This window comes from Homarus americanus, unplaced genomic scaffold (genome assembly GCF_018991925.1).
Source record: "Homarus americanus isolate GMGI-L3 unplaced genomic scaffold, GMGI_Hamer_2.0 scaffold2759, whole genome shotgun sequence".
Taxonomy (NCBI): domain Eukaryota; kingdom Metazoa; phylum Arthropoda; class Malacostraca; order Decapoda; family Nephropidae; genus Homarus; species Homarus americanus.
Window position 1 is genome coordinate 182,130 of NW_024748710.1, and position 27,242 is coordinate 209,371.

The following is a 27,242-nucleotide window of genomic DNA, read 5'->3' on the forward strand; positions in this document are numbered from 1 at the left end:
AAAAAAGATCATGATCATAAAACTGCTTAGCAACCCTCTGTACACATCTCAAAATAAAACAAGTTACTATCTTTTTTTCTAGTTGATCAGGACATATTACTTACCAATTTATAGTTATGTGCAGTCCCCTTCACCAGTGTGTTTACAGGGGCTCGTCAGGTTTTGTGCAGTGTGGCAGTCCTGTGTTTGTTTACATTCGACAGAAGGAAACTCATAATAGTAAAGATACTATGGAATCAAAGTAAATATTAAAACAAATATTTCAATGTAATGATTTGTGGAATGTTTATAAGACAAGCCCCTGTAAACACACTAGTTATTTGAAAATGGCATAACAAAAATTTAACTATCATATGATTGAAAAAAAAAATCCTAGCAGCAGCTTGCCAGAATTTCAGTCACATGTTGAGACATGAAGAAAAGAACTTTGCTCAGTGCTTGGAGCATGCCCCCCCACCCTGCCTAAGCTATAGCACTGCCTTTGGGCATTTAAATTTTGTGCCCAGACAAACTCAAAAGTGAATCGTCAGGAAATATTTCCATGTGCAGACAAGAACCCACTCTGTCGTAGACCTGTCCTTGTGCTCTACTGCAGAAAGTATGGATTTTTTGTGGGAAATCTGGAATGATCTATGTGGGAGTGATCACTTCCCAGTCATCCTTCGCACACTTGAGGTGATCGGCCCCAACGGTTTTCCTCGCTGGTATCTGGACAGGGCTGAGTGAGGTCGTTTCAAACTCCTAGCTGAGGTAGAAAGAGAGGTGGAGGAATTCCAGACGATGGAAGAAGCAGTGGAATACTTTACCTCGACACTCCTTAGTGCTGGTGAACAAACCATCCCCAAGACTTCTGGGTTTATAAAAGGTGGCTAGTCCCATGGTGGTCTAAAGAGTGTAGAGTGGCCATAGCAGCCAAATAGAGGGCCTGGTGTCATTACAGGCAGCATCCTTATTAATAATATCTTCTGGAATTTAAGCGGGAAAGGGCTCATGCTCGTAAAATATTAAAGGAAGCACAATGTAAGTCTTGGGCAGAGTTTGTGAACACAATAAACACTCCCACTTCCATGTCAGAAGTGTAGAAGAGCGTGAAAAGGATTACTGGGGAGCATTCTCCATGAAAATAGATGGTGGTGGTGTGGCATTTGAGTCACATGAGGTAACCAGTGTGTTTGCCGAGGAATTTGCGTCTGTATCACAGAGAGGTGGTTACTCAACCTCCTTGCTCCAGCAACAAGAGGCATTAAAGCAGCAAGGTCTTGACTACAATACAATATTTAGCCTTAAGGAGATGGTCTGTTCTTTCCTCGTGACGATACATCCCAGGTCCTGGTGACATCCCTTATGCTATGCTATGGCACATTGGGATTTTAAAATAGCTACATCACTGCGAACTCCGAGGACAGATGCCCCATTTCCTTGAATAATTCATGGCAAACTGTGCCTTTCAGGTCAGTTCATCAGATGGAGGGAACACCACAGGGCACAGTTTTAAGCATGGCCCTTTTCCACCAGGCGTCCCTAGTGCATTACTAATTTTAGCAATTAGTTTTTTGTCATCCCATCTATGTGTTGCTGAGCGACAACTTCAGTTAGCAGTGAATCGTGTGTCCCGATGGGCAGAGGAGTGTGGCTTCAGGTTCTCAACTTTGAAGACCGTTGCCATGCATTTCTGCCCGACTTAACATTATATGGTACCTGCATTTCGGTGGTAGAAGAAACGTGCTTCCTAGGCCACTTAAAACTTCGTGATTAAAAGCCCTAAACCTTCTGAGAGTCTTATCCCACACGTCTTGGGGAGCTGACCGTAGGACCCTCTTAAGACTGTACCATGCTATCAGGGGGTGAAAACTGGTGTATGGATGCAAGCTGTACTAGTCAACCACACCAGCCAGGCTAAAGAGCATTGATACAATGCATCCTGCTGGCATCCATTTGGCCACAGGGTCCTTTAGATCCAACCCCAATAACCAGTCTTCTGGTGGATACTGGATTACCACCACTGGATATGCATTGGCAGTTCCTAATGGCTCACTCCTGGATACTTAGTACAGCATCTCCCTAGATCTCCAACATGGGAGGCCATATCTGATAGGTCCATGGACCCATGCATTCCCTGATCCTTTGGCTTTCGTGTCCAGGAGCTGGTTCACTTCCCCAACTCCTGGTCACCCCAGCGAAAGTGTCAGCCATGGCCCCCTGAGACCTAGCAGACAGTGTTGCCATTTTAGCTATTTTCCCGCCAGATCTAGCTCTTTTACATGTGATCTAGTGGGCAAATTTGAAATCTAGCGGCTAGCTTTTTTTAAAGAAGCCTGGCCGATTCTGAACATTATTAAAGCCGATTATTATAGCATACCGATTTTTTTTTAAATGTACTTTAAACTGCAAGAATTATTTAATGCTAAATTAAAAATTTCCTTTGACACCGTTATGACTGGTTTTGAACGAACGTGTACAGAACGATTTTTGGACGAACCAGTTCAAGACGCGATTGCCCTGCCCACTCTTCGCCCCTCTCGATGCTGCGGCTGGTCAGTTGAGACTTGCGTGTCAGTCCAGTTACAGCAAGAGATTGCAGTTGAAAAAAAAAGTGCGTACACTCTGCCTAAGTCACAGTGTAAACAGAAATTTAGGAGGGAATGGCTAAATGATCCTACAGCACACTGCAAAACTGGTTAATTGAAAAAAGGAAAGGTTCTGGAGAGTGTGCGCCTCAGTGCAAGTTGTGTCAATGTGTCCTTACTCCAAAAATGAGTGATCTGAAAGTGCATGCACTCACTAAGAAACACAAATGAAGTATAGTTTTATTGGCTGACAGTGGCAGACAACTTTCATTACCCTTTCAAAGTGTGATGAAAAGTGAAAATGAGAAAACAGCTGAGCCTAGCTGCTCATACCTCCATCGTAGCATGTGATCACATGAGCTGTTTGTGCAAGAGAATTTTCACCGACAGTAAAATTGCATCTAAAGTTCAGATCAAGAGGTCTAAGTGCAGTGTCATAATAAACAACGTATTGTTCCTCATCTCAAGAGGGTATTACTCAGTCGAGTGATCAAATCTGGACCTGGCAGATGCCAGCCTCACTAGGGGTCACAGCTCAAGGTTGAAGAAGTCACATGTTTAGAAAATTGTCAAAGCAAAATTTTTCCGAGTGAGAATTGTAAACTCTCAGAACAATGCCGGAGAGCCTTGTGATAGCACTGAGTTTGAGCTCATTGAAGAACAGACTTGACTATTACTGGTGCAGGTACAGATATATTCTAGAGCCAGTACATGCTCAGTATTTGCCAAAAGTGTGTAACAGAGGTGTGATTGATCGCCTAAGCGGCTAACAAGCCGATCAGTGGCAAAGAGGAAAAAAGTAAAAAGTAAAAAAGACCACAGGGCATGGCTCGGTAAATAAGGTCACTGGTTACGAGAAATTACACAAGAAAGGTCAGGGCAATAAACAGTTACTAGACTGGTATGATCCCCACTGACTGTTCCCTCTTCCCTCAATAAGCTAACATGGTTTTTATTAGTTTTGATGAAAATACTTTTTTCAAGAAAATTTTATAACAAAATATGTTTTAAGAATATTACGGTGAAAATTTGTCCTCTATTTAATGTTCCATTATTATTATTAAAGTGTGAGTGTGTGAGTGTGTGTGAGTGTGTGTGTGTGTGTGTGTGTGTGTGTGTGTGTGTGTGTGTGTGTGTGTGTGTGTGTTTTCATTATTCTTACAACTCATCACAGTCGACCTCCACATGAATAATAATGAAACTAATGTATATCAACGTTGGTGGTGAGATGGGTATGTATTAAAGCCTGTGTTTTGTTTGGGAACATCTCTTTGTTTAAACTCCAGTACATAAACAAGAATAAATGAGTGTGGTGTTTGTTAACCTTGAGTGTGTGTGTGTGTGTGTGTGTGTGTGTGTGTGTGTGTGTGTGTGTGCATCATTTCAATGACAAATCCTATTTCAAACAAAACTGGCAAAAGTTGCTCTAAAGAAGTTTGTATTTGCAGCTTTAATATACTGTACTGTATATGTAAATACAGGTACCTATGAATCTTCCTTTTGAAACAAAATGAATTCAACCTTAATCTACAAGACCAAGTGATCTGGCATATGGTGACATTTCCTACATAACAATACAGTACTACAATAAACATGAACTATATGTGAAAGATGTACACACAAAATTTATGATAACTCAAAACATATTTTACTGAACTTGTGATTTTATGCAGCAAACACTGGAACACTCACCTCTCTAAGTTGTCTGAATATTGACCGTTTTCTAATTCTGTTGTCTTATGCCTAGTCATCCATGTCAACAATTTGTGAACTGTTGCCCAAATTATTTTGTACGTCACAGTGCTGAGGAAACCTTGTTGGACCCAGTGTGACAGTGGAGGTAGTGGATGATGTTGAAGTGTCAATTGAACCTCGAGAAGCCATTGTACTTGGTCCAGGGCTCTCATGGAGGACTTCCTTCCATCCTACTCTCTTGGTGCTTGAAGACTCTACTTTACAGATATCCGGTGTTACAGAGGTCCAATTTGGTTCTTGGTAGGAAATACCCCAATACCCTACTTGTTCACTAATACTGTTATGTCTGGAGCAGCCTCTACCAATAGTGCTTGATCTGGCATAATATATAGGAAATTCATGTGCTCTACCATAAACAACTCTATGAGGTTGTGGAGTTTGAAACAAGGTTTTACTACAAAGGTCATTCTGGCAGCAGATAGCTGTTTGCATTTCCATACAAGGGTCGTGGTTAATACAACGCAGGCTGTTGGAGGTGTAGTTGTGGGCTGAGTGGGAGCGCTGCAGGGTGTTGTATGGTGATCTCTTAAGACAACTTCTGCGAGGCTGAAGGGTGGCATATCCTACAGGAATATCTGCAAGATAATTTCTTTAAACAAGTTTATTTCCTAAAAACAAAAAACAGGTTAAGAGGTAGGATGACAACATTCAAGATGATTACTCATGATAATAAACAACTTAACAAACTTGAGTTTGGTCTGTAGAAGTTTCCTTGAGCAATTAAATGGATTTGTCACTTTAAGCTGGCTCAGGTAACCATATGTGCTCATCTCCTGTATTCAATGGTGGAGTCATAAAAAGTTGCTGATACAGAAAAATTAATATAGCTCTCCTTGAGGTTTAAAGCATTCCTGCATATTAATAAGAGGTGGGTGAATGCCTTATGTTTAAAAACAGTTGTAAGTTGTAGATGGATGAAAAGATGTGAAAGAGCAGGAAATTCCACAATGTGTTATCTTATATTTGTAATTGATAATCTATGTTGATTAATTCTAAGTTCAACGATGACAGACATGCACCAGCTACACAAATCATATCAATATGCCTCTCGGATGGAGAAATCATTATCATCTCCAGTGATTTACAGCCATTTTCCAAGCTTTTATGGGTTTGCTGTGATTACCTGATGACAGCTTTCCATGCAGCACAGTCTCCTGCATTCTCTTGTCAGATTCTTTACTCTAATTATAATTTCTTACAACTTTTTCCCATGTCATTCTTGGCCTGCCCCTGGCTCTCCTCCCTTCCACATTCAGACTCATGCATCTCTTGACCCAGTTGATCACATCCATTCTCTTCACATGCTCAAATCATCTCAGCATGCCTTAACACAAAACTTTCTACACCCAGCCATCCTCGTAGTTTGAATAGGGCCTCCCGTCTTTCAGTGTTACGTCGCACTTCCACCTCACCATTCTCATTTCAGCTCGCTTAAGCATATTATATGTCATCCTCCTTAACTGCCTACTTCTCACAGCCATACATCACACTTCTCTCACCAGCTATATACATCCTTCCTTTTATATGGAGGGAAGGTTTTCTTGCTGCCAATAAAGACAGAAATTACCTAAACTCTTGCAACTGAGCAGGATCAGCACCCACACTGCTATTGTAATATTAATGAACATTTCTTGACAAATTTTTGTTGTTAAGACATTAAGATAAACACAAATGTATCGTTACTTACCTGTAGCAATTGACTGTCTACAATTGGCATCACAGCAACTTGAAGTAGAAGTTGAAAGCTGAGCAGGATTCAGACTTGAATGGAATGACAATTCTTGTCTATGTGGCTGACTATAATTTGATGATTGTAACTGTTGTTGGGAATATGGTAAGGTATGTGGGTAATGATGGTGCTGTTCTTGTTCTAACTGCAGCTGAAGATGTGGCTGGCCATGGTATATAACTTGTGTTGCTGGCCTTGATGTCTGGCATGAAGAGGGCAGTTGTCTTGGTGAAAAGTCATCAGAGTCACTGCTTTCTTCAGATGACAGAGATGCTTGTTCTGTTTCTGAGGTGGGTTGATGTGGTTCCTGTTTTGGCAGTGAAGGATGATGACTACTTGAAGCTGTTGGGCACACATCAGGGTTATTTGAAGAATGGGCTGATGGACTTCTTTCTCTTAAAATCTGTTTATCAGATTTTGACGGGCTGCCAGGAGCAAACAATTTTTCTGGAGGTAATTCACCCTTGTCAAGAAGTATTCTGTTGCTGTTAAGATTAATCCCTCCATTTAGTAAAGGGCTTGTGCTTCTTGATCTGCTGCCTCTACTTAATGGTGGTGTAGGAAGAGGCTCTGAGGGTTCACTGGTAACATATGGCATGACACGGCTGGTCTGTTCACAGTTGTCCACTATTGTCTGATGCTCAAGTGACTGAAAAATATAGAATCTATAAAAGCAGTTTAAGAGAGGGAGACCTTAGCATTTTATACACATAATTAAGAAATATAAAATTTTTCTGCACAATGTTTAATGTTTGACATTATTCTCATTGATAATGGCTAATCAGTTACTCAACTTATGAATGGAAAAAGGTTCCCAGTGGAGTGCAACAACTCACAAGGCTCTATCCTTGGACTCCACTTTGTGATCTACATAAATGACATACGAGTACTTTATATGAAAATACATTAAGCCACATTGTCAAGTTTGCTTTGCAGCGACACAAATATATTTGGGAAGGTAGCAAGTCAAGACAAAGTTGCAACAATGCACAAAGACCTGCAAGAGCTGTTCAAATGACTTTGAGACTGGCAAATGCTCTTTTAACATTATGAAATGCAAGAACCTACATGTAGGATACAACAACCCTAATCACAACTATTCTGTTAATAACACTTTCCTGAATACTGTTGATAAGGAGAAAGAATTAAGTGTTGTGATATATTATTCACTGAAGGCGGCACAACAAGTGAGAAAAGCAAATTGATATTTCAGGATTATAAAGTGTACCTTCAAATGCAAAGATAGGAAAATGCTCATTCAACTGGACAAATCTCAAGTACATCCCAGTCTGGAATACTGTAAACAAGCATGGAAACCCTGCCTCAAGAAAGATCTAACATCCCTAGAAAAGGTGCAACACAGAGTGACTAAGATGATTCCGGAACTATGTCATCTCGATTATCCAAATAGACTGAGTGCATGAGGACTAACAACCCTTCCTGACAAGACTCAATAGTGCAGATCTTATTGAAACCTTCAAGATCTTGAAAGGGATGGAAAACACGAACCCGGGACATTTTCTGGTCATGTCACGCACCACCAACACGAGAGGACAAAACTACAAGCTCATCAAATTATCATGCTTGAAGCAGAGGAGGGAGGAGTCGAGGAGGAACGGGGATGGGTGAACATGGGTTATATCCAGGGGGAGGGTAGTGGAAGCAAGAGCACCGACACAAAGCCAGGGGGCAGCGGTACACCCTCCACCCACTCTACCCAGGAGGAGTCACCATCTCTACCTCCCACCCAGGAGGAGGCAAGCGCCAGGTAAACAATGACATTTCTAACCACACCCTGCAAAATACAGTATATTTAGCAAATGATGCAGCTGCTGAGAATGGAGGAGGTCCGGAGTTACGATTAAGAGCAGAGACGTTACCGAGAACAAATTCTGGCTTGAATGTCATGTACACTAATACTGACACGTTCCTTGATAAGAGAGAGGAGGTTGAAACACTACTTAAGGTACACCAACCCGACATACTAGGAGCTGTAGAACTGTTGTACGAGAACAGGAGAATCGACCCAGAGGAATGTGAGATCAGTATTGACGGATATGTCTTATTGACGAACCTTTCTCAAGAAACTTGCAAGAGGGAAGTGGTTAACTATGCTAGGCAAGACCTAAGAGCCAGCCAGGTGAGGGTACAGGGATAGGATGTTTTTGAAGAATCCAAGTGATGTAAAATTAAATTAAAGGGAGGAGACTTACTTAATGTCGGGTGTATCTACAGACCACCAAACTGTAGCTTACTAAATCAAAGGAACATAAGAGCCTTAATAGACACTGCAGCGATGCTCAACCCTAGCCACCTCCTTATCATGGGTGACTTTAAATATAGAGACATTGACTGGAGAAATGAGTTCATGCCAAATGACTTAAATAACCGCGCTACTCTTTTTGTAGAAACTCCGAGAGATAATTTTATTTTCCAACAGGTTAAACACCCGATGCATTACAGAGGGGAGCAAACACCCAAGCCACTGGACCTCATCATAACAAATGAGGAAGATATGGTGGCCAAACTGGAACATCTAGCTCCAGTTGGCACCAACCACCATGTAATGTTGTTATTAAGATTTAACTGTTACTTAGTTCACAACAAAACCAGGCCAATGTGCAAATATTACAAGGGAAATTACGACGGGATGAGGGAGGAGATGAGAGGTATCCACTGACCTGACTCACTAAGGTATAAGAACGCAGACATTATGCTGAATATCTTAGCTAGTAAAGTGAACCATTTGATCGAGAAATATATACCCAAGATCAAACACAGTGCCTCCAAGAATACAAGGAGACCCCTACACATTAACCATGCGGCGATCGACAAAGTTAAGAAAATCCCCCAGAAATTCAAGGCGTGGGTTAGGTCAAACAATGAGCAGGACAGAAGGATGTACGCAAGAGCCAGGAACCAAGTAAAGTCAGAGTGTAGAAGGGCTGAAAAGGAGTTCCAGAGGCTGGTTGCAAGCGAGGTCATGTCAAACCCAAAGGTGTTTTACCGCTATGCAAAGTCAAAATTAAAAAAGAGAATAGGAGTATCGGACCCGAGGCTTGAAGATTCTGACCAGGACATAGCTGAGGCATTAAACAGTATCTTTTTTTTTCGGTGTTCACAAGAGAGGATGCGATCAATCTTCCTGGATTTGAGGGCAGACAGTTCGACACAGCTCTGACCCACATTGTGTTCACAAGAGATTACAAGAAATAAACTGTCAAAGCTAAAGGTTCATAAGAGTCCTGGCCCTGACTTGGTGCATTCTAGAGTGCTAAGAGATTTGAGCAACGAGCTTGCTGAGCCCCCAAAGATCCTGTTCTGTAAATGCCTGGATGAGCAAAAGGTCCCCATTGATTGGAAAATGGCTTATGTGAGTCCTATCTTCAAGAAGGGCGATAGTCACTCCACGAATAACTATAGACCGGTGAGCCTGACCAGCATAGTATGTAAAGTATTTGAGAGCATTATAAGAGATGCCATGATGGAACATCTACTACGAAACAATCTTGTAAAGAATTGCCAACACGGTTTTATGCCGGGGCGCTCCTGCTTAACACAATTAATCAAGATACTGTGTGTTTGGACACAAATTCTGGAATAGGGTGGTATTATCGAAAACATATGCTGTACCTAGATTTTGCCAAGGCTTTCGACTGCATACCCCATGAAAGGCTGAAAATTAAACTGGAAGGGTATGGGATTCGGGGAAATGTCCTAGTGTGGATCAGAGACTTTCTCCATGACCGCAAGCAGTTGTGTGGTGATTATGCAACATCAATATGCAACATCTATGTGGAATAATTTGAAATTTTCTGGTGTCCCTTCAGTAGGCCACATCCCCCCCTTTGTAAATGTCTAGATCTGCCACTGCTGCATTGTCTAAATACATGCTAATTTGTATACGTACCTGCATTTTGTATGCGAATGTCGAATTAATGTAAAATTGTATGATTTTACCAAATTAGACTTAAGTAAACTGAATCTGAACAACAGGTCTCACCGAGTACTTTGGGGGAGAGAAGACATCAACAGAGGTGAGAGGGAGCTCATCACCATGGTTAGATTCTCCATATGTAGGTGTATAAACATCTAAGGTGGTTGTCTTGCTTGAAGAAGCTGGGATGATGTAAGAACATTACATTAATAAATTGATAAACTGTATGAAATACATTCATGTCAATCGTATCAAAAAAAAAAACTTCTGCAACATCTTCTCATGTATTAAGTGGTGAAGAACACCTTTACACTTACCAACAAGATGCATGGGTGTGCTTTAATTAACTATACTGATAATATTAATGTATTGTGTTTTATTACCCTTTTGTGGAAGTCATAAGTTTTCTTAAAGCTGCCTACACTTTCTGAAATGGTAACACTGGACAGAAAAGTCTGTTCCAAGGATCCCTGGTTCAATGTGTGAAGGAATACTTTGAAATGTTTTCGCCTTCAATAATCATCAAATAGGAGGTTCATCTTCAATGCATATAATCATTCACTTACTCCTTTGAGCTCTCCCGCAACATCATTGTTTTACACCCATTTTCCACACTTGTGTGGGTGAGCTGTGGTTACCAGATGGCAGTTATCCATGCTGAAAAGTCTCTTGCGGTCTCTCTTCTCAGGTTCTTAACTCTAATGCCATTTCTCAAAACCTTTCCCCATGTCATTCTTGGCCTACCCCTGGCTCTCCTTTCCTCCACAATTAGGCTCATACACCTCTTGACCCAATTGTTCTCATGCATTCTTCCCACCTGCCCAGACCATCTCAGCCTGCCTCTATGCAGGACTTTGTCAATACTCAGCCATCCTCTTAGCTCTGAGCAGGGCCTCCTGCCTTTCAGTGTCACATTACACATCCACCTCACCATTCTCATTTCAGCTTGCTCAAATCTACTTAAATCTTCTTTAATTGTCCATATCTCACTACTATACAACATCACACTTCTCACACCAGCCACATACATTCTTCCTTTGACTCAGAGGGAAGGTCCTCTTGCTGTTAATAAAGGCAGTAGCTCCCTAAACTTCCTCCAGCCACTTCTGACCCTCGCAGATAAGAAGGCTTCAGCATCCCCACCGGCACTGATCATGTCACCCAGGTAACAGAACTCCTCGACACAGTCCATGCACATATCCACAAAGATGAGTTTCTCGAGCATTGCTGTGGGCACATGGTTACCTGCACACTATAGTCAACAACATCCTGCAGTCTACCACCTACTCCACTGCACTTATTGTGTACCCATTATCTTCCACACTCTTTGCACATTATTGAGTTGCTGCCAACACCTTCCTTGCAGACAACACCTGGCCATTTTCACATTTCCACCATGGGTCCCTCACCCACCCCACAAATCAATACTCTGTATTTTTGTTTTGGGCACATTCACTCTCAAGCCCTTTGACTCTTTTCCATCTTTCCAATTAAAAAATTTCTCTACTCCCTCTTTAACACTTATCTGCTATCAGCTCTAAGTCATCAGTATTCAACAACTCTAAGGACAGGCCAGTCCTGAAGTATTGTAATATGATATTGCCTCCAGCATCATGATAAATAGAAGGGGGTTCAAGAAAGACCCCTGATGGACTCCAGCATGGTATTATTAATTTTTTCTCATTACACTGTCTGTATCTCAACATAATTCTTAACTTCGAACTTATGAGTAATCTGGATGAAGGAATCAGGTCTGTTATGCTCTGCATTCCGATACTGTACAGTACAGTAAACCCTTGTTATTTGCAGTAAGCAGATGGTGGCTAGCTCACTAGCCTCTGCTGGAGCACCGAGTCATGCCCACGTCTCCTCTCCCTTGTTTGTGCTCAACCATTGTCCGCGCTGCAATAGCTCGTGTTGTGCTCAAAATTTTAGTGTTTTTTGTGTGAAATGGCCCCTATAAGACTGCCTAGTGCTAGTGCTGTTTGTGCAGTGAAACATGCAAGGCAAAAATCAGTGAAGACCCGAACGAAGAAAGTTCAATTATTAGATAAGTTAAAGGAAGGAATGAGCGCCACTCGCCCATCTGATTCATCTCCCTCACCTCATCGGTCAGCCGCTGCCGGTCCACTGCCTGCCTACCCACCGCCTGCCTTCCCACTGCCTGCCTTCCCACCGCCCGCCTCCCCACCAATGCATCACCCACCAACTTTAATCCTGATAATCTCCCTTTACTGCAATAACCAGACTTCATCCTGCTATACAGTACATTTCATCAAGTTCTAAACTTCCACATATGAATGTAAATAGTATGGGTGACATAAGTTTCTCATACAGTAGTGCACTATGATAGTATATGTTGCCATTCACGGTTTTGTCCATTCACGCCACTCCTTGGAACCTAACCCCAGCAAATAACAAGGGTTTACTGTATTTGCAGTTAAAAAAAAATTATATAAAATAAAGTCCAGCACCTCTTCTTGCATTACTCTGACAGCCCCAACCTTACAGCCTTTTCTCCTTTCTAGGTAAGACTCATTCTTTTTCATACATGGCGAAGCAAATTAAATCGTCCACCATGAAAATTCTCTTTCTTTTTTATTGTCCTGAATTACCTCTCTCATATTCTGCCCAGCCATGCGTACCCGCAGTACTTGTCGTAGGCGGTTACAGGTGCACCGCCTACGTCCGAGACCAGTCCTCCAAGTTCTGATTTACCTGATATGTTTAATTTTATGGCTCGACGTCTGACAAAGCAAACAATTATTGAGATATTAAGGACTAGAAGGGCAGTGCCGGTGAGAGAGATGAGAAGCAGGATGAGGCGAGGCAATCTTGGCTGATGACCACCTACGGTGCTACTGCTGGACACTTCTTTCATCACATCTGTGAAGAAATGGATGAATACAGTCAATAAATCTGCAAGACAATTCACAACTTGATACCACAGTCACATAATGCTATGTTGCTTCTCTGACTATTAATTGCATTTTGGTTTCTATTTAACTTTTGTTTTACATAGTGAACTTTCATAAAACTTTACTAGAGATATCCAAAAACTGATACAAATGTGCTGGACTGAGTGAACTTGAACAGAAAGTAACTAAATAATATGGTCAATGAAAAGGAGCTAGGTGTGTATGTTGACAATGAGCTGAAGTTATCAGGCCACTGTGAGAAGAAGGTGAATCAGGCAACTACGAGTTGGGATCCAAAAGTTCCCGTACTGGCTTCATAAAATCTTTATTTTTCAACATATTACATGTACAGTGAAACTTTAGTCACCCTCAACATATTCCCCAGAGGCCTCAATGCAGTGCTGAATCCGCTCTTCCCACTTCTGGAAGCAGATCTGGGAGTCCTCATTAGTGAGGCTGAAGAGCACCTTCTGTAATTCTTCCTGGATCTCCATTCTGTCCATTAACTTCTTCCCTTTGAGGTTCAACTTGAACTTCAAAAACTGCCAGACCTCACGGGGGGCCTGATCTGGAGAGTACGGAGGGTGGGGGAGACCACAGGAATGCTGTGCTTTACCAGAAAATCATTCACAGAGAGGAGAGAGTGTGCACAGATGAATTGTCCTGGTGAAGCAGCCAAATGCCGGTCGTTAGTCAGAATCCGTTAACATTTCCAAATGAGAGGTCCCGCTTGGCAATCTCATGGATGGTAACCCTACGATCTTCATGGACAAGCTGGTCATTTTTCTGGACGTTTTCATCATTTCTCTCAGAGGAAGGCCGCCCAGAACAATGCTCATTTTCAAAGAAGGCGAACCCTTCTTTGAAGCTCTTGTGGCCCCCTGAAAACTTGAGCCCTGGACATTGCTCCATCTTTGTAGGCTTCCTTGGTTATTTTATGGGTGTTTGCACCATTTTTTCTCGAGTCTGAAGCAAATTCTAATGGTGCAGCATTTCTTGATACTTCCCTCCATGTTGAGGGTTGAGTGGCGACTGACTCTACTAAGCAGATGGGCCGGTATACATACTCACACAAAGCTGCATTACGGCCGGTTGGCATCACAGATTCCCGCCAAATTGACACAGTAAACAACTTAAACCCAAGGTGAGTAACTGCTGATGATTGTAATTCGATATCTGCAAAGAGAAAGGTTTTATGAAGCCAGTCCGGGAACTTTTAGATCACACCTCGTAAATTATTAGGTCTTATAAGAAAGTCGTTCAGATATCTAGATGGTCCGTCCCTCTTAACAATCTTCAAGAGTGAGGTATTTCCCCGTCTGGAGTACTGTCACCCCGTCTGGTCCCCAAGATATGCTAGGGACTGTCAGTTGAATGAAAATATCCAAAGGAGGGCCACCAGACTGGTGTCTGCACTTCGGCATCTCAGCTACCCTGAGAGCTTAGAGCGCCTGAAATTGCCTAGCTTATATTACAGACGGGCAAGGGGGGTACCTAATTGAGGTGTATAAACATCTCAAAGGGCACTACTCGGTCGAGTGTCCTTACCTGGAGCTGGCGGATGCTCGCCCCACAAGGGGTCACAGCTCAGGTTGAAGAAGCCGCAAGTCCAGAAAACTGTGAGGGCTAACTTTTTCAGAGTGAGAGAAGTTGTGAACTCTTGGAACAATCTGCCAGAGAGTGTTGTGATGGCACCAAGTGTGAGCTCTTTCAAGACCAGACTTGACACGCACTGGAGCAGGATCAGATACATTCAGGAGCCAGTGCATGCCCAGTACTTGAAAACAGTGCGTAACAGAGATGTGACCGATCGCCCAAGCGGCTAACGAGTCTATCAGCGGTGAAGAGGATAAAAGTAAAAGGAAAAACAAAACTTTAAATCATTCAATACCATCTATATAATCTTCCCCAAGTGCCAGAGATTTGATTCACTTCTTGGTATTCAACGTAAAGCAACAACTGGGTTAGTTACCTAGCATGGTGACTGTTATAGGTGGGGAGCTATAGTTTGAATGGCCGTTCTCATTGTAGGCCGAGATGGTGAAGGAGTATTCAGCACCCGGCAACAGACCCTTAAGTGTGGAAGTTACTGAGTCACTGCCAGGAACATCTACAGGCTGTAGATGGAATGAAATTAAATGTATTAACAATCTCTTAAACAGCACCTGTGAATAAATGTTTATGGGAAGTTTTTGCATATCTAACACTTCCCTCTATCAGTTATACCTTATTCTGCCTTCATGTGTACAAGCAGGGTAGCATTAAGACAGCTTAGCCTAGGGCTCCAAGCATTTTATCATTAAGCCCCCTTTTTTTCCTTGAAAAGTGAAAGAAAGAACTTTCCAAGTTCAAATATAGACCAAAATACTTGATAACAAATTCAAGTAATGACAATTAAGATCATCATAATACATATACGATATTTGTGACTAAAATTTGTCTTTTTCGGTAATTATTGATGACTAACCCGTGGCCGAAATTCACAGAAAATGGAGAGCCATGGCATCGAGGAAGTGATGAATGATTGTTTCAAATCAACAACTGACCTAGCACACAAATCTATTTCTATTTCACAGTACTATATTGCTGTGAAAAGTAATTTCTACTTAAAGGAACGATGCCGTGGTCTTTGAAAAACTAACGGGTCTCATTGTCTTTATCCCTAAATTCACAAATTTCGACCATATAAGACCGGCGACAACTTTCACACGTCATGGTGAAAATGAAACTGTCACGGCTGCCAGGAAGACTCTCTAGAGAGTAGCCTCATTACCGCCGAGAAGACAAAGTAGTGCTCGCCTCGGCGCCTAATTATCTGCCAAACAAAGCATTTGCACAAGAAATAATTCATCATAGAATTCACTGATGAAAATGAAGTAAGAAAATAAACAGCAAAACAAATAATTCGTCCATGGGTCAGTCACCAATATTAACCTCTTTTTCTTATGACACTGGTACTATTATGAATCATTATTTATTAAGATTAATTTGAATAATGAACTGTGACATACTAAAGAGCAGTGGTGCTTAACTTTTTTTTGCAAGAGGACCAAACTTAATGTCTAATAGTATTGGGGGGAGAGGTTCGGTATGGGATTTGGTATATAAAATATAGGTTGGGAACACAAGACTTTAAAAAACACTAAATATCATATATAACACAAAAATATACAGTACACACAGATATTGTACAAAAAGTAGTTCTGTGTTACATAAACAGCTTCTTCCCTGGTTGGCTGGGTGGTCAGCTGTTTCTCTATGTAAACAGATGACCTGAATTTCATGACAATTATATAATTCATCTGAGGTGGAGCGTGAGATAGTTTTTTTTTTTGGAGGGGGGAGGGAGGGAGGGAGGGGAAACTGATAATTTATGATAATATTTTATAAACCAGGCACCAAATGAGCCTAAATAATATGGGAAATCTGGTGAAATTACACAGTGCTGTTTTAATAGGGTAGGGTTAACGGAAGTCTCACAGAGGAGAACTTTTGCTATGTCATTTTACCCTACCTACAGTACAGGTATCCCCCACTTTACGGAAACTCATGCCGACATATTCTCCTAGTCATTTCATGTCACTCACAAATGCCATCATAAATTCTTCTCTAAGTTACATCATTCATTAACACTAACCTTGTATATATAAGTACCAGTTTGTTGGTACCTTATTGTGAAACCAGTAGCTTGTGCTCCAAGAATGTTATTCGTCCACATCACAACAGCAGTGGTGGAGGAAACACTTGTGACCTTTCATTGGAGTAAAGAAATATCATATTGACTAATAAAATTGATAATTACACTCAAACAAGGTGTCAACAGTGTCATGGACTTGGAGGCTTATGAATAATAATTTCCTATATCAAAGACTACCGTCATCTCCTAAGTTTCCCTCACCTCCTCATTCACTGCAGCACCTACCACACTGGAGGTCTCCACTCACCTTTCATATTCCCTGAACAACTTGTCTACCTCATACATCCTCAATCTCGTTATTTAAACTGTATTCTCATTTCAAACACGCCTTTAGAGATAATAGACTCCATAAATATCCATTTACCTAATGGCCACCCACTAGAGGTGGCCATGCCAAGGGAAGGAGGCCAGTGGCCTGTTGTTACAGCATCAAGATAACCAAATACCACCTGGCTGAGCTATTGAGTGACCTACTATGGACTAAATGGGTTGTTTGTTCACTGAAGGCACACATCTACAGTAGACACTCGCCAACCGCGGATTCCGGGTATCCACTGTTTTTACTCTGTACAGCAGTGGTTCTCAACCTTGTTTGCCCCATGCGCCCCTTTCACCATATGTCAGAATGTCATTCCCCCCTCCTTTCCAAGATTGTCTGCCTCAAAAAGTGCATTCCAAATAATATGCATATAATACTGAAAATCCTTTGTTTTTTCCATATTAGTACATATACATTTACAATTTTACATGGATTATTTTTATAGTGGAGTTTTACAAATTAAATGCCAATTGAAAATGTTGATGGATTTATATAACTTGAATAAAAGTAAATTAGTTTTTTTTAAACTTATGAATTACTTAAGACCAAACTGAAGCATAATGCAATAAACAAAAAGTTCAATAGAATACCAGGATATTGTAAATTTGTAATTAATTTTATTCAGATGAAGATTACAGTCAATGAGAAACCTGTGATTGTTTTTTCTTCGCCAATTCTGGGATACGCGGAGGAGTGCTTGAAAGGGCACAACGCAGGTCATTTTCTACCTCTAATCTACTACGTTGCTTCGTTTTAATTTGCAACAGAGTTTAAAAGCCTGACTCACAAAGATATGTCGACACAAACGGAAGCAATGCACGGATAGCTCTTTCTGCCACTTTTGGGTAGGAATCGCACATCAAGGGCCAAAATTCTGCAATTGATTTCTCATCGAACATATCTCTTGTTCCCGAATCAGTTTTCCCCCCCCCCCTGAAAACCTGAATTCCCCCCCTGGGGGGAATTCCCTCCTGGTTGAGAACCCCTGCTGTACAGTATACCATTTCACCGACCAAAACATGAATTTTGAGTATCCGTAGATTAGTGTGGCGTCTTTATCCCTCCACAGTCTAATGTATTCCTCCATAAATGTGAGAAATTAATAAAAATAATACCAATAAATAAAAAGAGAAAAATTCTGCATTGCCATTGCTCAATCGCTTCCGTAAGGACATGGGAGACAGGAGCGCACTCCCCCTTTCCCAAACCATGGGCTAACTTCTGCAAAAGTTAGAAATTTTTTTCTCTATGTTTTTGACCTTATAATAATCATTACTTTTATTTATTTTTTTGCAAATTCTGTATGAACGTTTGTGTGTGCATCTAACAGTAAAAAGAAAATACAGGTATACACCAATAACCAGCACATATGGTGATTGAAAAGTCGTTGGTTAGTGAACCAACGGTTATCAAGTTATTAACCCCATAAGAATATAATAAATTTGGGAGGTTAAGGACCAGATACCCCCTAAAAACTCCCATCTACCCTTGATATATCTGTCATGTGCACTGTCATGCAAGAAAATAAAGCAGACATATAAAGCAAGCATAATAAGCATTAAATAAGGGATGTAAAGCATAAATTGAGACTATTATTTACCTGTGTTGAGGATGGTAGACAGTCGAGAGTCTGCTCTTAGGGGCAGCATAAGAACTATCACATGGATGTTTATTGTTTAGGCATGATTGCATAACACACAAAGTCGAAAATAATGAAAAAAACAAAATCGGACACACATTTACCAACCAAGGAGATTTTCGGGGACTTCACCCACGCGGTTAGCGAGGGACTACTGTATTTCAATGTTGTATCTCTTTAATAATAAAATAGTAATAATAAATATAATATTAATTCAGTAAAGCTGTCATACAGGTTACAGTTGGATAGGCATGTAGTATGTAAACTATACAGGTATACAGGTCAACATGAATATAAACAATTGAGGTATACAGTGCTTGTAGGCTGTGGGAGTACTGTAATGTATAGTTTCTAATGTGTTTAGCCATCAACAGCATCTAGCACCAATAAGACAACAATAAAACATTGTAATACTCACATTCAGTATTGTTGGAGCACTGGGGATGATGGGGGGCCTGAGGGTGAAGGTGGTGGTGTATGAGCCCCGAGAGTTGTGGGCTGTGCAGCTATAGTTAGTGTAGTCCAGCACAGTGACACTTCGTATCTCCAACAGTGATGACCACTCCATCACTTTGTCCACCAACTGATGAGATAAAAAATAAATAAAACATAGGCAATGTTAATAGAAGGTGGTTCTTGAATGCTTTCACCAAAATTATAGAAATTCTCACTATAAAAACTAACCAGAACCAGTTCTGTGCCGGTGAAACATGTCACTACTTGGTAGAAATTATATCACCGATATGCATGAAGATCTGGACATTAAAATCTGTCATTTTTGTCTAAAATACACATTAGAAACATAATATGTAATAAGCTTATATGAAAGAGATCCAGTTAACCTGCGGGACGTGGATGGAATACTTTTTGGTGTTAGAGAGCACTTGGCCGCTGCTGCTGCTGGTCCACCTGAAGGTTGGTGGTGGTGATGCTCTCATGCGGCAATCCAACCAACCACTGTCCCCTACTGCTGCTCGTGAACTGCCCCTCTCCTGCTCTTCCTCCTCTGTGTTACCAGTGGCTACAACTGGTGCTTCTGTGAGGCAACAGATCAAATAGATCCCAGTCATAAAAGGTTATAAACTCTGCCCTAATAAATCTCTACTATGCCTCAACCTAACAATTAGTATTGAGGTACACAATCCAACAATGATATACATCATTCAATATTGTACACTTGAACTCTACTACAAGTTATGGATCTACATTTACCCAAACTAACAAATCTTATCTAGCTTTCAGTTGTTTGCAATTTGTTGTAAATTTCTTGCATAATGAAGGTTGTAAGATTCTCAACTTCATAATACAGGACACTTTTTTTAGGGGGTCAAAAAGAAACAAAATATTTGTTGACTTTTCCTTGAAAATTAAATACAGTACCTGTAATAACATTTAACTTTAAACAAAAAAATTAAGTGAAGATTGTAAATACTGTAGTTATTTGGCAGGCAAAAAACAGCAAGAAACAAAGCATTCTGGGGCATATACATATAACCAGATTGCATCGTAATGCAGAGGGAACAGCACACAGAACTCCTGAGGAGCTTGAAGCAGATGAGGGAGGATTTGATGAAAAACAGGGATGGGTGTGGATGGGTTATACACAAGGGGAAAGTAGTGGAGACAAGTACACCAGTAGAGAACCAGGGGACAGCTAGACACCACCTTGACTTCTCACCTAAGAGGAGGCGAGCACCATGTACAGGGTACTGGGGTAAACAATGTCATCTCTGGCCACTCCCTACAAATTATGGTGAGTTTAGTAAACGAGGCAGCTGCTGAGAATAGAGGAAGGCCGGAGTCACTACCAAGATAAGCGACATTACCAAGGACTACTTCTGGCTTGGAAGTCATGTACACTAATATTGACACTTTCCTTGACAATAGAGTAGAGTTTGACTTTACTTAAGACACATCAACCAGATATATTAGGTGTTGTAGAACTGTTGTACAAGAACAGGAGAATTGATTAGGAGGACTGAGAGTTCAATAAAAATGGATAGGAATCATTTACGAACATTTTTTCAGGCAACTAGCAGGAGGGGTGTGATTATTTAAGCTAGACAAGACCTTGAAGCCAGTTACATGAGGGTGCAGGGGGAGGATGTTTTTGAAGAATCAAAGTGGTGTAAAATTAAACTAAAGGGAGAGATTTACTCATTGTTGGATGTATCTACAGATCTCTGAATTGTAATTGTAGTATATTAAACTAAAGGAACTTAAAAGCCTGAATTGACAATGCAATGGCACTCAACCTTAGCCACCACCTTGTCATGGGATCTTTAACTATGGCGACATTGACTGGAGAAATGAAACCACACCAAATGACCTTAATAATCCCTCTACTCTTTTTGTAGAAACTCGGAGATAATTTTCTTTTCCAACATGTTATAGATCCGACTCACAACAGAGGGGAACTCACACCCAACTGCTGGACCTCATCATAATTAACAAGGAGGGTATGGTGGCCAAGTTGGAACATTTAGCCCCCGTTGGCACCAGTCACCGAGTAACGTTGCCCTTCAGATTTAACTGTCGCTTCGTTCATGATAAAAGCAGGCCAAATTTCAAATATTACAAGGGCAATTTTGATTGGATGAGGGAGAGGAGGGGTATTCACTAGCCTGACTCACTGATGAACAAGAATGCAGATATTACACTGAATATTCTAGCCAGTAAAGGGTACTGTGCAGTATAAGATACAAACAGAACTAAAGGTTCATAAGAGCCCTGGCCCTAATATGTTGCAACCTTGAGTGCTAAGAGAGTTATGCAATGAACTTGCCGAGCCCCTGAAGATCCTGTTCTGCACATGCCGAGATGAGCAAAAGGTCACTCCACGAATAATTATAGGCCTGACCAGCATAGTGTGTTAAGTATTAGAGAGCATTATAAGATATGGCATGATGGAATATCTACTCAGGGGCAGATCCAGGAATATCAAAAGGGGAGGGGTCCAAGAAGTTGTGGGTGGAGAAAAATGGCGAGCACAATGACCTCACCCACCTGGGGGGGCGGGGGGGGGTTGGTGGGGCACTGAAATAAGGGTGCCTGGCTACCTTAAGGATAATCAAAAAGTTTTATATCTTCTAAAAATGACTGATTTATTCTAGGAAACACATAGCAACCCACCAGCCACCTCATCAAATATGAACCATAACAACTACCAGTACCAGTAACACCATTTCTCTCTTGCTAGTCTTCTGCTGCCATGGTGCAGGGTTGCTAATAAACAAAATAACCAATAAGGAAATATAGTAATACAGTACTGTACATGTTTGTCACAGTTGGGTACATAAACTCTGTCATCTCAGAGTTCAACTCTGGGCAATGCTACAAAGTTTAAACTGGTAAAATACACAACAGTATTATATGAACAACATACGTGTGACAACGATGGCAGTGGTTACAGGAGGTGGAGAAGACACAACACTGGAGGCATGACAGAGGTAGATGCCTGTGTGGTGCTGGGTTGCCGAATCCACCACCATCTCAGCTTCACCTATGCCAGTGGCTAGGACTCTGACTGTGCTGTGAACGATGCTTCACTGTCATACTGTATGGAAATTACTGTCACGTGTAATACTGTATACAGTACAGCATAAATTAGTACACATTAAAAATACTATGAACAGACTGCTAAACTACAGTATTTATTTTTCAGATGTCACAAACTAATGAAACCTAACCTAACCAACACCAACATCGTTAAGTTAGGTCCATCCGTTTAGAAAATGAATACAGTACATAACTCATCAGATTAACAGTGCTCTTCATGTTGCTTTTCCAACACTGATAGTTTTACATACTGTACAGCCAATTAAAATTTCTATTAGTCCAAAATAGTTTTGGCGATCAAGGCAATTTACCTGGTGTTGTCAGAGGCCCTGGTCCAGGTAATTTTGGGTAGGGGGTTGCCAGCAGCAGTACACAGGATGGTGGCAGTGCCATCTTCATCCACCACCACTCTCTCAGCTGCCAACACATCCTCAGGCCCATCTGTTGACAACACCCATATCCCAAGGTCACCTCAGGACACCATTCACATTAATAGCTTTCTTCTCAGTTTGTGAAAAGTTCTTCACAATCCTAGCATGTACTGTAAAGCATCTAAAGCAAGAAACACAAACAACAATAATTATTCACCATCTGATGTATGGACTTTGATTTTTCCCCGAGAACAGTGCTGCCACACATACTGTAAAGTTAACAAGCTGTACTAGTGCAGCTCTTGGCTAAATTTTGGCCACTCATATTTTAAGAAAAAAAAAACTAAAAAATTAATCCATGAACATTTCAACTACACGTACTGTACTCTCATTCTAATGCATGGCCAAGATGCTTAATAAAAGTATATTCAACTACAGTACTGTCAACAACTAAATGAACAAAAATGTTAATGGAATTGATTTTGTTCAAAGGATAATTAGAATGCATTAAGCTACTATTGACTGTAAGTGATCAATTGTATGGCATCATACCAATTAAAGTATTATGGTATATATGAACAACCAGCTCATGGAAGAAGGGTATTAACCTTTAAAGCTCGGATGACGTTCCTCTACGTCCACCAAGGCGACCATGGGTGATGGTCCTCAACATTCTTAATTTTTGAGGCATATTTTGAATGTCCAGGCGGGAAAAATACTTTGTATGGGATATTTGTTTAATTGGGAGCTCAGCTCACACGTAATCTTTGTATCAAGACTCATACCTCGCGGTCAATTACTTTACAGCTGTCTTGATAGATGCATGTCCTCTGACCTCTCGTGACCCACCTCACTTCTCCACACCCAAGCACAAGAGAAGGCGTTTGCTCAATAGTACTGTAGTACTATTTGTCAAGACATCAATTTATTTGACCGGCATTTATATAGTTTCGGGTGATGAAGACAGTGATGGGGTGGAAACCGACCCAAATGATGTCGAGTCTGTCGTCGTGGCCAGCGGTGAGGACGGTGATGCAAACAATGGTGCTCAATCCTGATCCCCACTCCACCACCAATCCCTCAGGCAGACCGTGATCATGGGTACCTCGGTGGCCTTGGACGTAGGGGACCACACGCACGCCAACCACAACAGTCCACTTTGGAGTGAATGCACTAATTTTATGCCTGAAATACCAGTTTTCGACCATACACCAGCAGGAATGCAGGCATTTTTTCACACCATACTTATGAACTTTGTGAGCCCCCAAAAAGAAATACCAGCAGTGGTGTGTGGAAAACGACATTAGCTTCAGACTATCTCCCAAAGGGCATCAGTAGAGTTCTATTGATGTCGCAAAACTGTACAGTATGTGTGTTTTGCACTCCTCATGCTCATGGCACACGTCAAGAAACAAGTGTTGCAGGAGTACTGGATTCTCTCAGAGGACATTATTTCCACTTCAATACAGTATTTGGAAAATTTGTCACAGGACAGGTTTATTTCAATACTGAGTTACCTGCAGTTTGCGGACAATAACAACCCAACAAATGACAGGTTGTGGAAACTTAGAGAAGTGTTCACAATGCTCAAGGATATATTTGTGACAGCTTTTTGTCCCCTTCCAGAAACTTGTTATTGACGAGTTGCTTGTGCTTTTCTGTGGCCGTGTAGCATTCAGGAAGTATATTCCATCGAAAAGGCAACAGTTTGGGATAAAGTTTTATGTGCAGTGTGATTGTGAGATGGGTTACATGGTGGAGTATACAGCTACAGGTGTGGATGTTCCCAGTGACCCCCCTTAGCTAATCTCTGGTTGAATTGTGAAGCTCTTGCTAAATTGCTACCTTGGGAAAAACCACATCCCGTACACAGACAACATACTGTACTAACCACCATCCACAGGGTTGAATTGATCAACAATGGCAAGAGGACACGAGGAACGAATGGGAAAATCATGAAACTTGATGCTGTGGTCGACTATAACATCAACATGTACTTGGTAGACAAGTGACATGCAAATACTGAAAGTACAGTGATGCATGTGTTGCAAGTGGTACAAGAAGACGTTTTGCAACTCCTTGATATTTCTGTTCTGAATGCCTACAACCTGTACCACACCAAGACAGGTCACTCAGGATGTTCAGCAAGCACGTCATTGAAGGGATCCTGGAGACTTACAGTGTGCTGCAGCCTGAGGCACCAAGACGTCATGCGACTGATGGAGTTCCCAACAGACTTCTGGCCCAGGACTTCGTTTCTGTGGTACCAAGTCAAAGAGCCAGAGAGAGTGCCATAGGTGCATGAACACCACCAGGTGTGAACCATAGCTCAAGATGTGACGAATTGGTTCAAGGAGTTTAGAGATGACTTGTGCATTCCGTGTTTCAAAGACTTCCACACAATAAGAAATTCTAAATTCAGTAGAAGTACAGTACAGGTGCTCCTCTACTTATGAACGAGTTATGTTCCTGAGGCTTGTCCAATTGTTTATAAGTCCAACTTTACTCTTGTAGATACCAAACATATTGTAAAAAATGAAAAGATTATGGATATTTAATACAGCTATACCCTTTAATACAGCCTTAAAACCTGGCTCACTCTTCTCCTCTTAGGTAATGTTTGTTCTATCTGGAATTTTCTTCAAAATTATCCAGTCTCATCCACATTAAACACCTGTTCTGGCAGGTAGCCCCCCTCAGTGATGATGTTTGTATTTCTGAAAGTTTGTAAGTTAAACGTTCTTAAGTAGAGGAGCACCTGTAGTTATATGTCCGTTAGTTGGAAAAATTGGTGCAGATCACTTCCGGGTACAAGAAATTTTTTCTCAGAATTTCCAGAAAATCTCCCTGATGTTCATCTCTCAAACCCAGAAAAAAATCCCCCATCCCCCAAATTTTTCTGGCTACCAGGAAAATTCTCGGAATTTCCGGGAAATGTGCCTGATTTTCATCTCCCAGACCAGGAAAAAATCCTCCATCCCTAGAATTTTTCTAGGTACCAGGAAAATTTCCACGGAAATTTCCAGAAAATGCGCCCATTGCGTGGGTCCAGCGGGTCTTACATCGCCCGGGCTTTGAGGGTTAATTAAGTACTGTACTGTAATGGTATGAGACTGACATTGGACATTGATACTGAAGGACGAGTTGATGGCAGAGCGGGGTGTTCGGGCTACCACTGTGTAGTTGCCTGAATGGTGCCGCTGGACCCGCCTCAGATGCAGCTCACCACCTCCCTCCTCTGTGGCCTCACCCTCAATTGCACCTGGACCCCTCCACCACCTGTACCTGTTCATGGTTTGCAAGAAGAAGGTTAATATTAATCTTGAGTCCTATTAGGGTAGTGTATTGGGCCCGCTGTTGTTTGTTTGTTTCATAAATGATATGCCTGACGTTGTACACTCCTCCATACAAATGTTTGCCAATGACGCCAAGTTATTTCGGGAAATTAAGAACCAAGCGGACTGTGAAGAGCTGCAGAAGGACCTCTGTGGGCTCCAGGAATGGTCGAAGGAATGGCTGCTGAGATTCAATGTCACGAAGTGTAAGAGGATGCACCTGGGGCGTACCAACGGTAAGGAGGCGTACCATATGTCCCAACGGGATGAAGAAAATGTACTAGTTGAGACTGTGTGTGAGAAGGACCTAGGTGTGTATGTTGACAATGAGCTGAAGTTCTCGGGCCATTGTGAGAAGAAGGTAAATCAGGCAAATAAATTATTGGGTCTTATAAGAAGGTCGTTCAGATATCTAGACGGTCCGTCCCTCGTGACGATCTTCAGGAGTGAAGTGCTTCCCCATCTGGAGTACTGTCACCCCATCTGGTCCCCGAGATATGCTAGGGACTGTCAGTTGGTTGAAAATGTTCAAAGGAGGGCCACCAAGCTGGTGCCTGCACTTCGGCATCTCAGCTACCCTGCGAGATTGGAGCGCCTGAACTTGCCTAGCTTATACTACAGACGGGCAAGGGGGGACCTAGTTGAGGTTTATAAGCATCTCAGGGGGCAAACTTTTTCGGAGTGAGGGTTGTAAACTCTTGGAACAATCTACCAGAAAGTGTTGTGACGGCACCGAGTGTGAGCTCTTTCAAGAGAAGACTTGACCAACACTGGAGCGGGTTCAGGTACATTCAGGAGCCGGTGCATGCCCAGTATTTGCCAACAGTGCGTGACAGAGACGTGACCGATCGCCCGGGGCTAGCGAGCCGACCTTTTGGTGAAGAATATAAAGGAAAAGAGTGACCGATCGCCCAAGCGGCTAACAAGCCGATCAGTGGCGAAGAGGATAAAAAAAAAAAAAAAAAAAAAAGAACTGGACCCCAATCCTGATGATTAGGTTAAGCTCGTTGGATTAGAACTGGAGCCCATTTGGATCAAAGCACATTCAACCACTGGATGGCAAACTTCACCAAGTGACCTGCCGACTCCAATGCTGAAGCCCGAAGAAATGAAGCAGTAAGTAGACAATAACTAATGAGTGTGGTCACATATATATCACCTCTTTTTTCCCGAGAATCTAATCTAAAAATAAATTCTTAAAGTTAATGCTGCCACTGTTATTGTTACCATCCTATTATGAAAAGTAGAAGAGTACAGGTATCCCCTTATTTACAATGGGGTTAAGTTCCTGGAAAGCTCATGGCTATATTAATTATCATAGATCGGGATCATTATAACATGGGGTACAATGGGATACGTTGCCATCCAGTCCAACACCCACAAGTATCACAGAAAAAAATCATGCACTATAATATAC

The 27,242-nt window shown here is 41.6% G+C and overlaps 1 protein-coding gene across 1 annotated transcript in view; it reads right to left on the reverse strand.

The window, feature by feature from the left end:
* LOC121880385 (nephrin-like) overlaps positions 1 to 27,242 on the reverse strand; it is an 86,896-nt gene that overhangs the window by 10,629 nt on the left and 49,025 nt on the right. Inside the window, exons 14-24 of the mRNA XM_042387543.1 lie at positions 25,609 to 25,775; positions 22,431 to 22,560; positions 21,947 to 22,092; positions 19,404 to 19,597; positions 18,980 to 19,144; positions 16,544 to 16,657; positions 14,879 to 15,023; positions 12,707 to 12,874; positions 10,055 to 10,170; positions 6,010 to 6,700; positions 4,260 to 4,897 (exon numbers count right to left, since the gene is read on the reverse strand). Coding sequence (XP_042243477.1) covers positions 4,311 to 4,897; positions 6,010 to 6,700; positions 10,055 to 10,170; positions 12,707 to 12,874; positions 14,879 to 15,023; positions 16,544 to 16,657; positions 18,980 to 19,144; positions 19,404 to 19,597; positions 21,947 to 22,092; positions 22,431 to 22,560; positions 25,609 to 25,775 — 2,623 coding nt within the window. The 3' untranslated portion in view covers positions 4,260 to 4,310. The remainder of the gene's footprint in view (positions 1 to 4,259; positions 4,898 to 6,009; positions 6,701 to 10,054; positions 10,171 to 12,706; positions 12,875 to 14,878; positions 15,024 to 16,543; positions 16,658 to 18,979; positions 19,145 to 19,403; positions 19,598 to 21,946; positions 22,093 to 22,430; positions 22,561 to 25,608; positions 25,776 to 27,242) is intronic.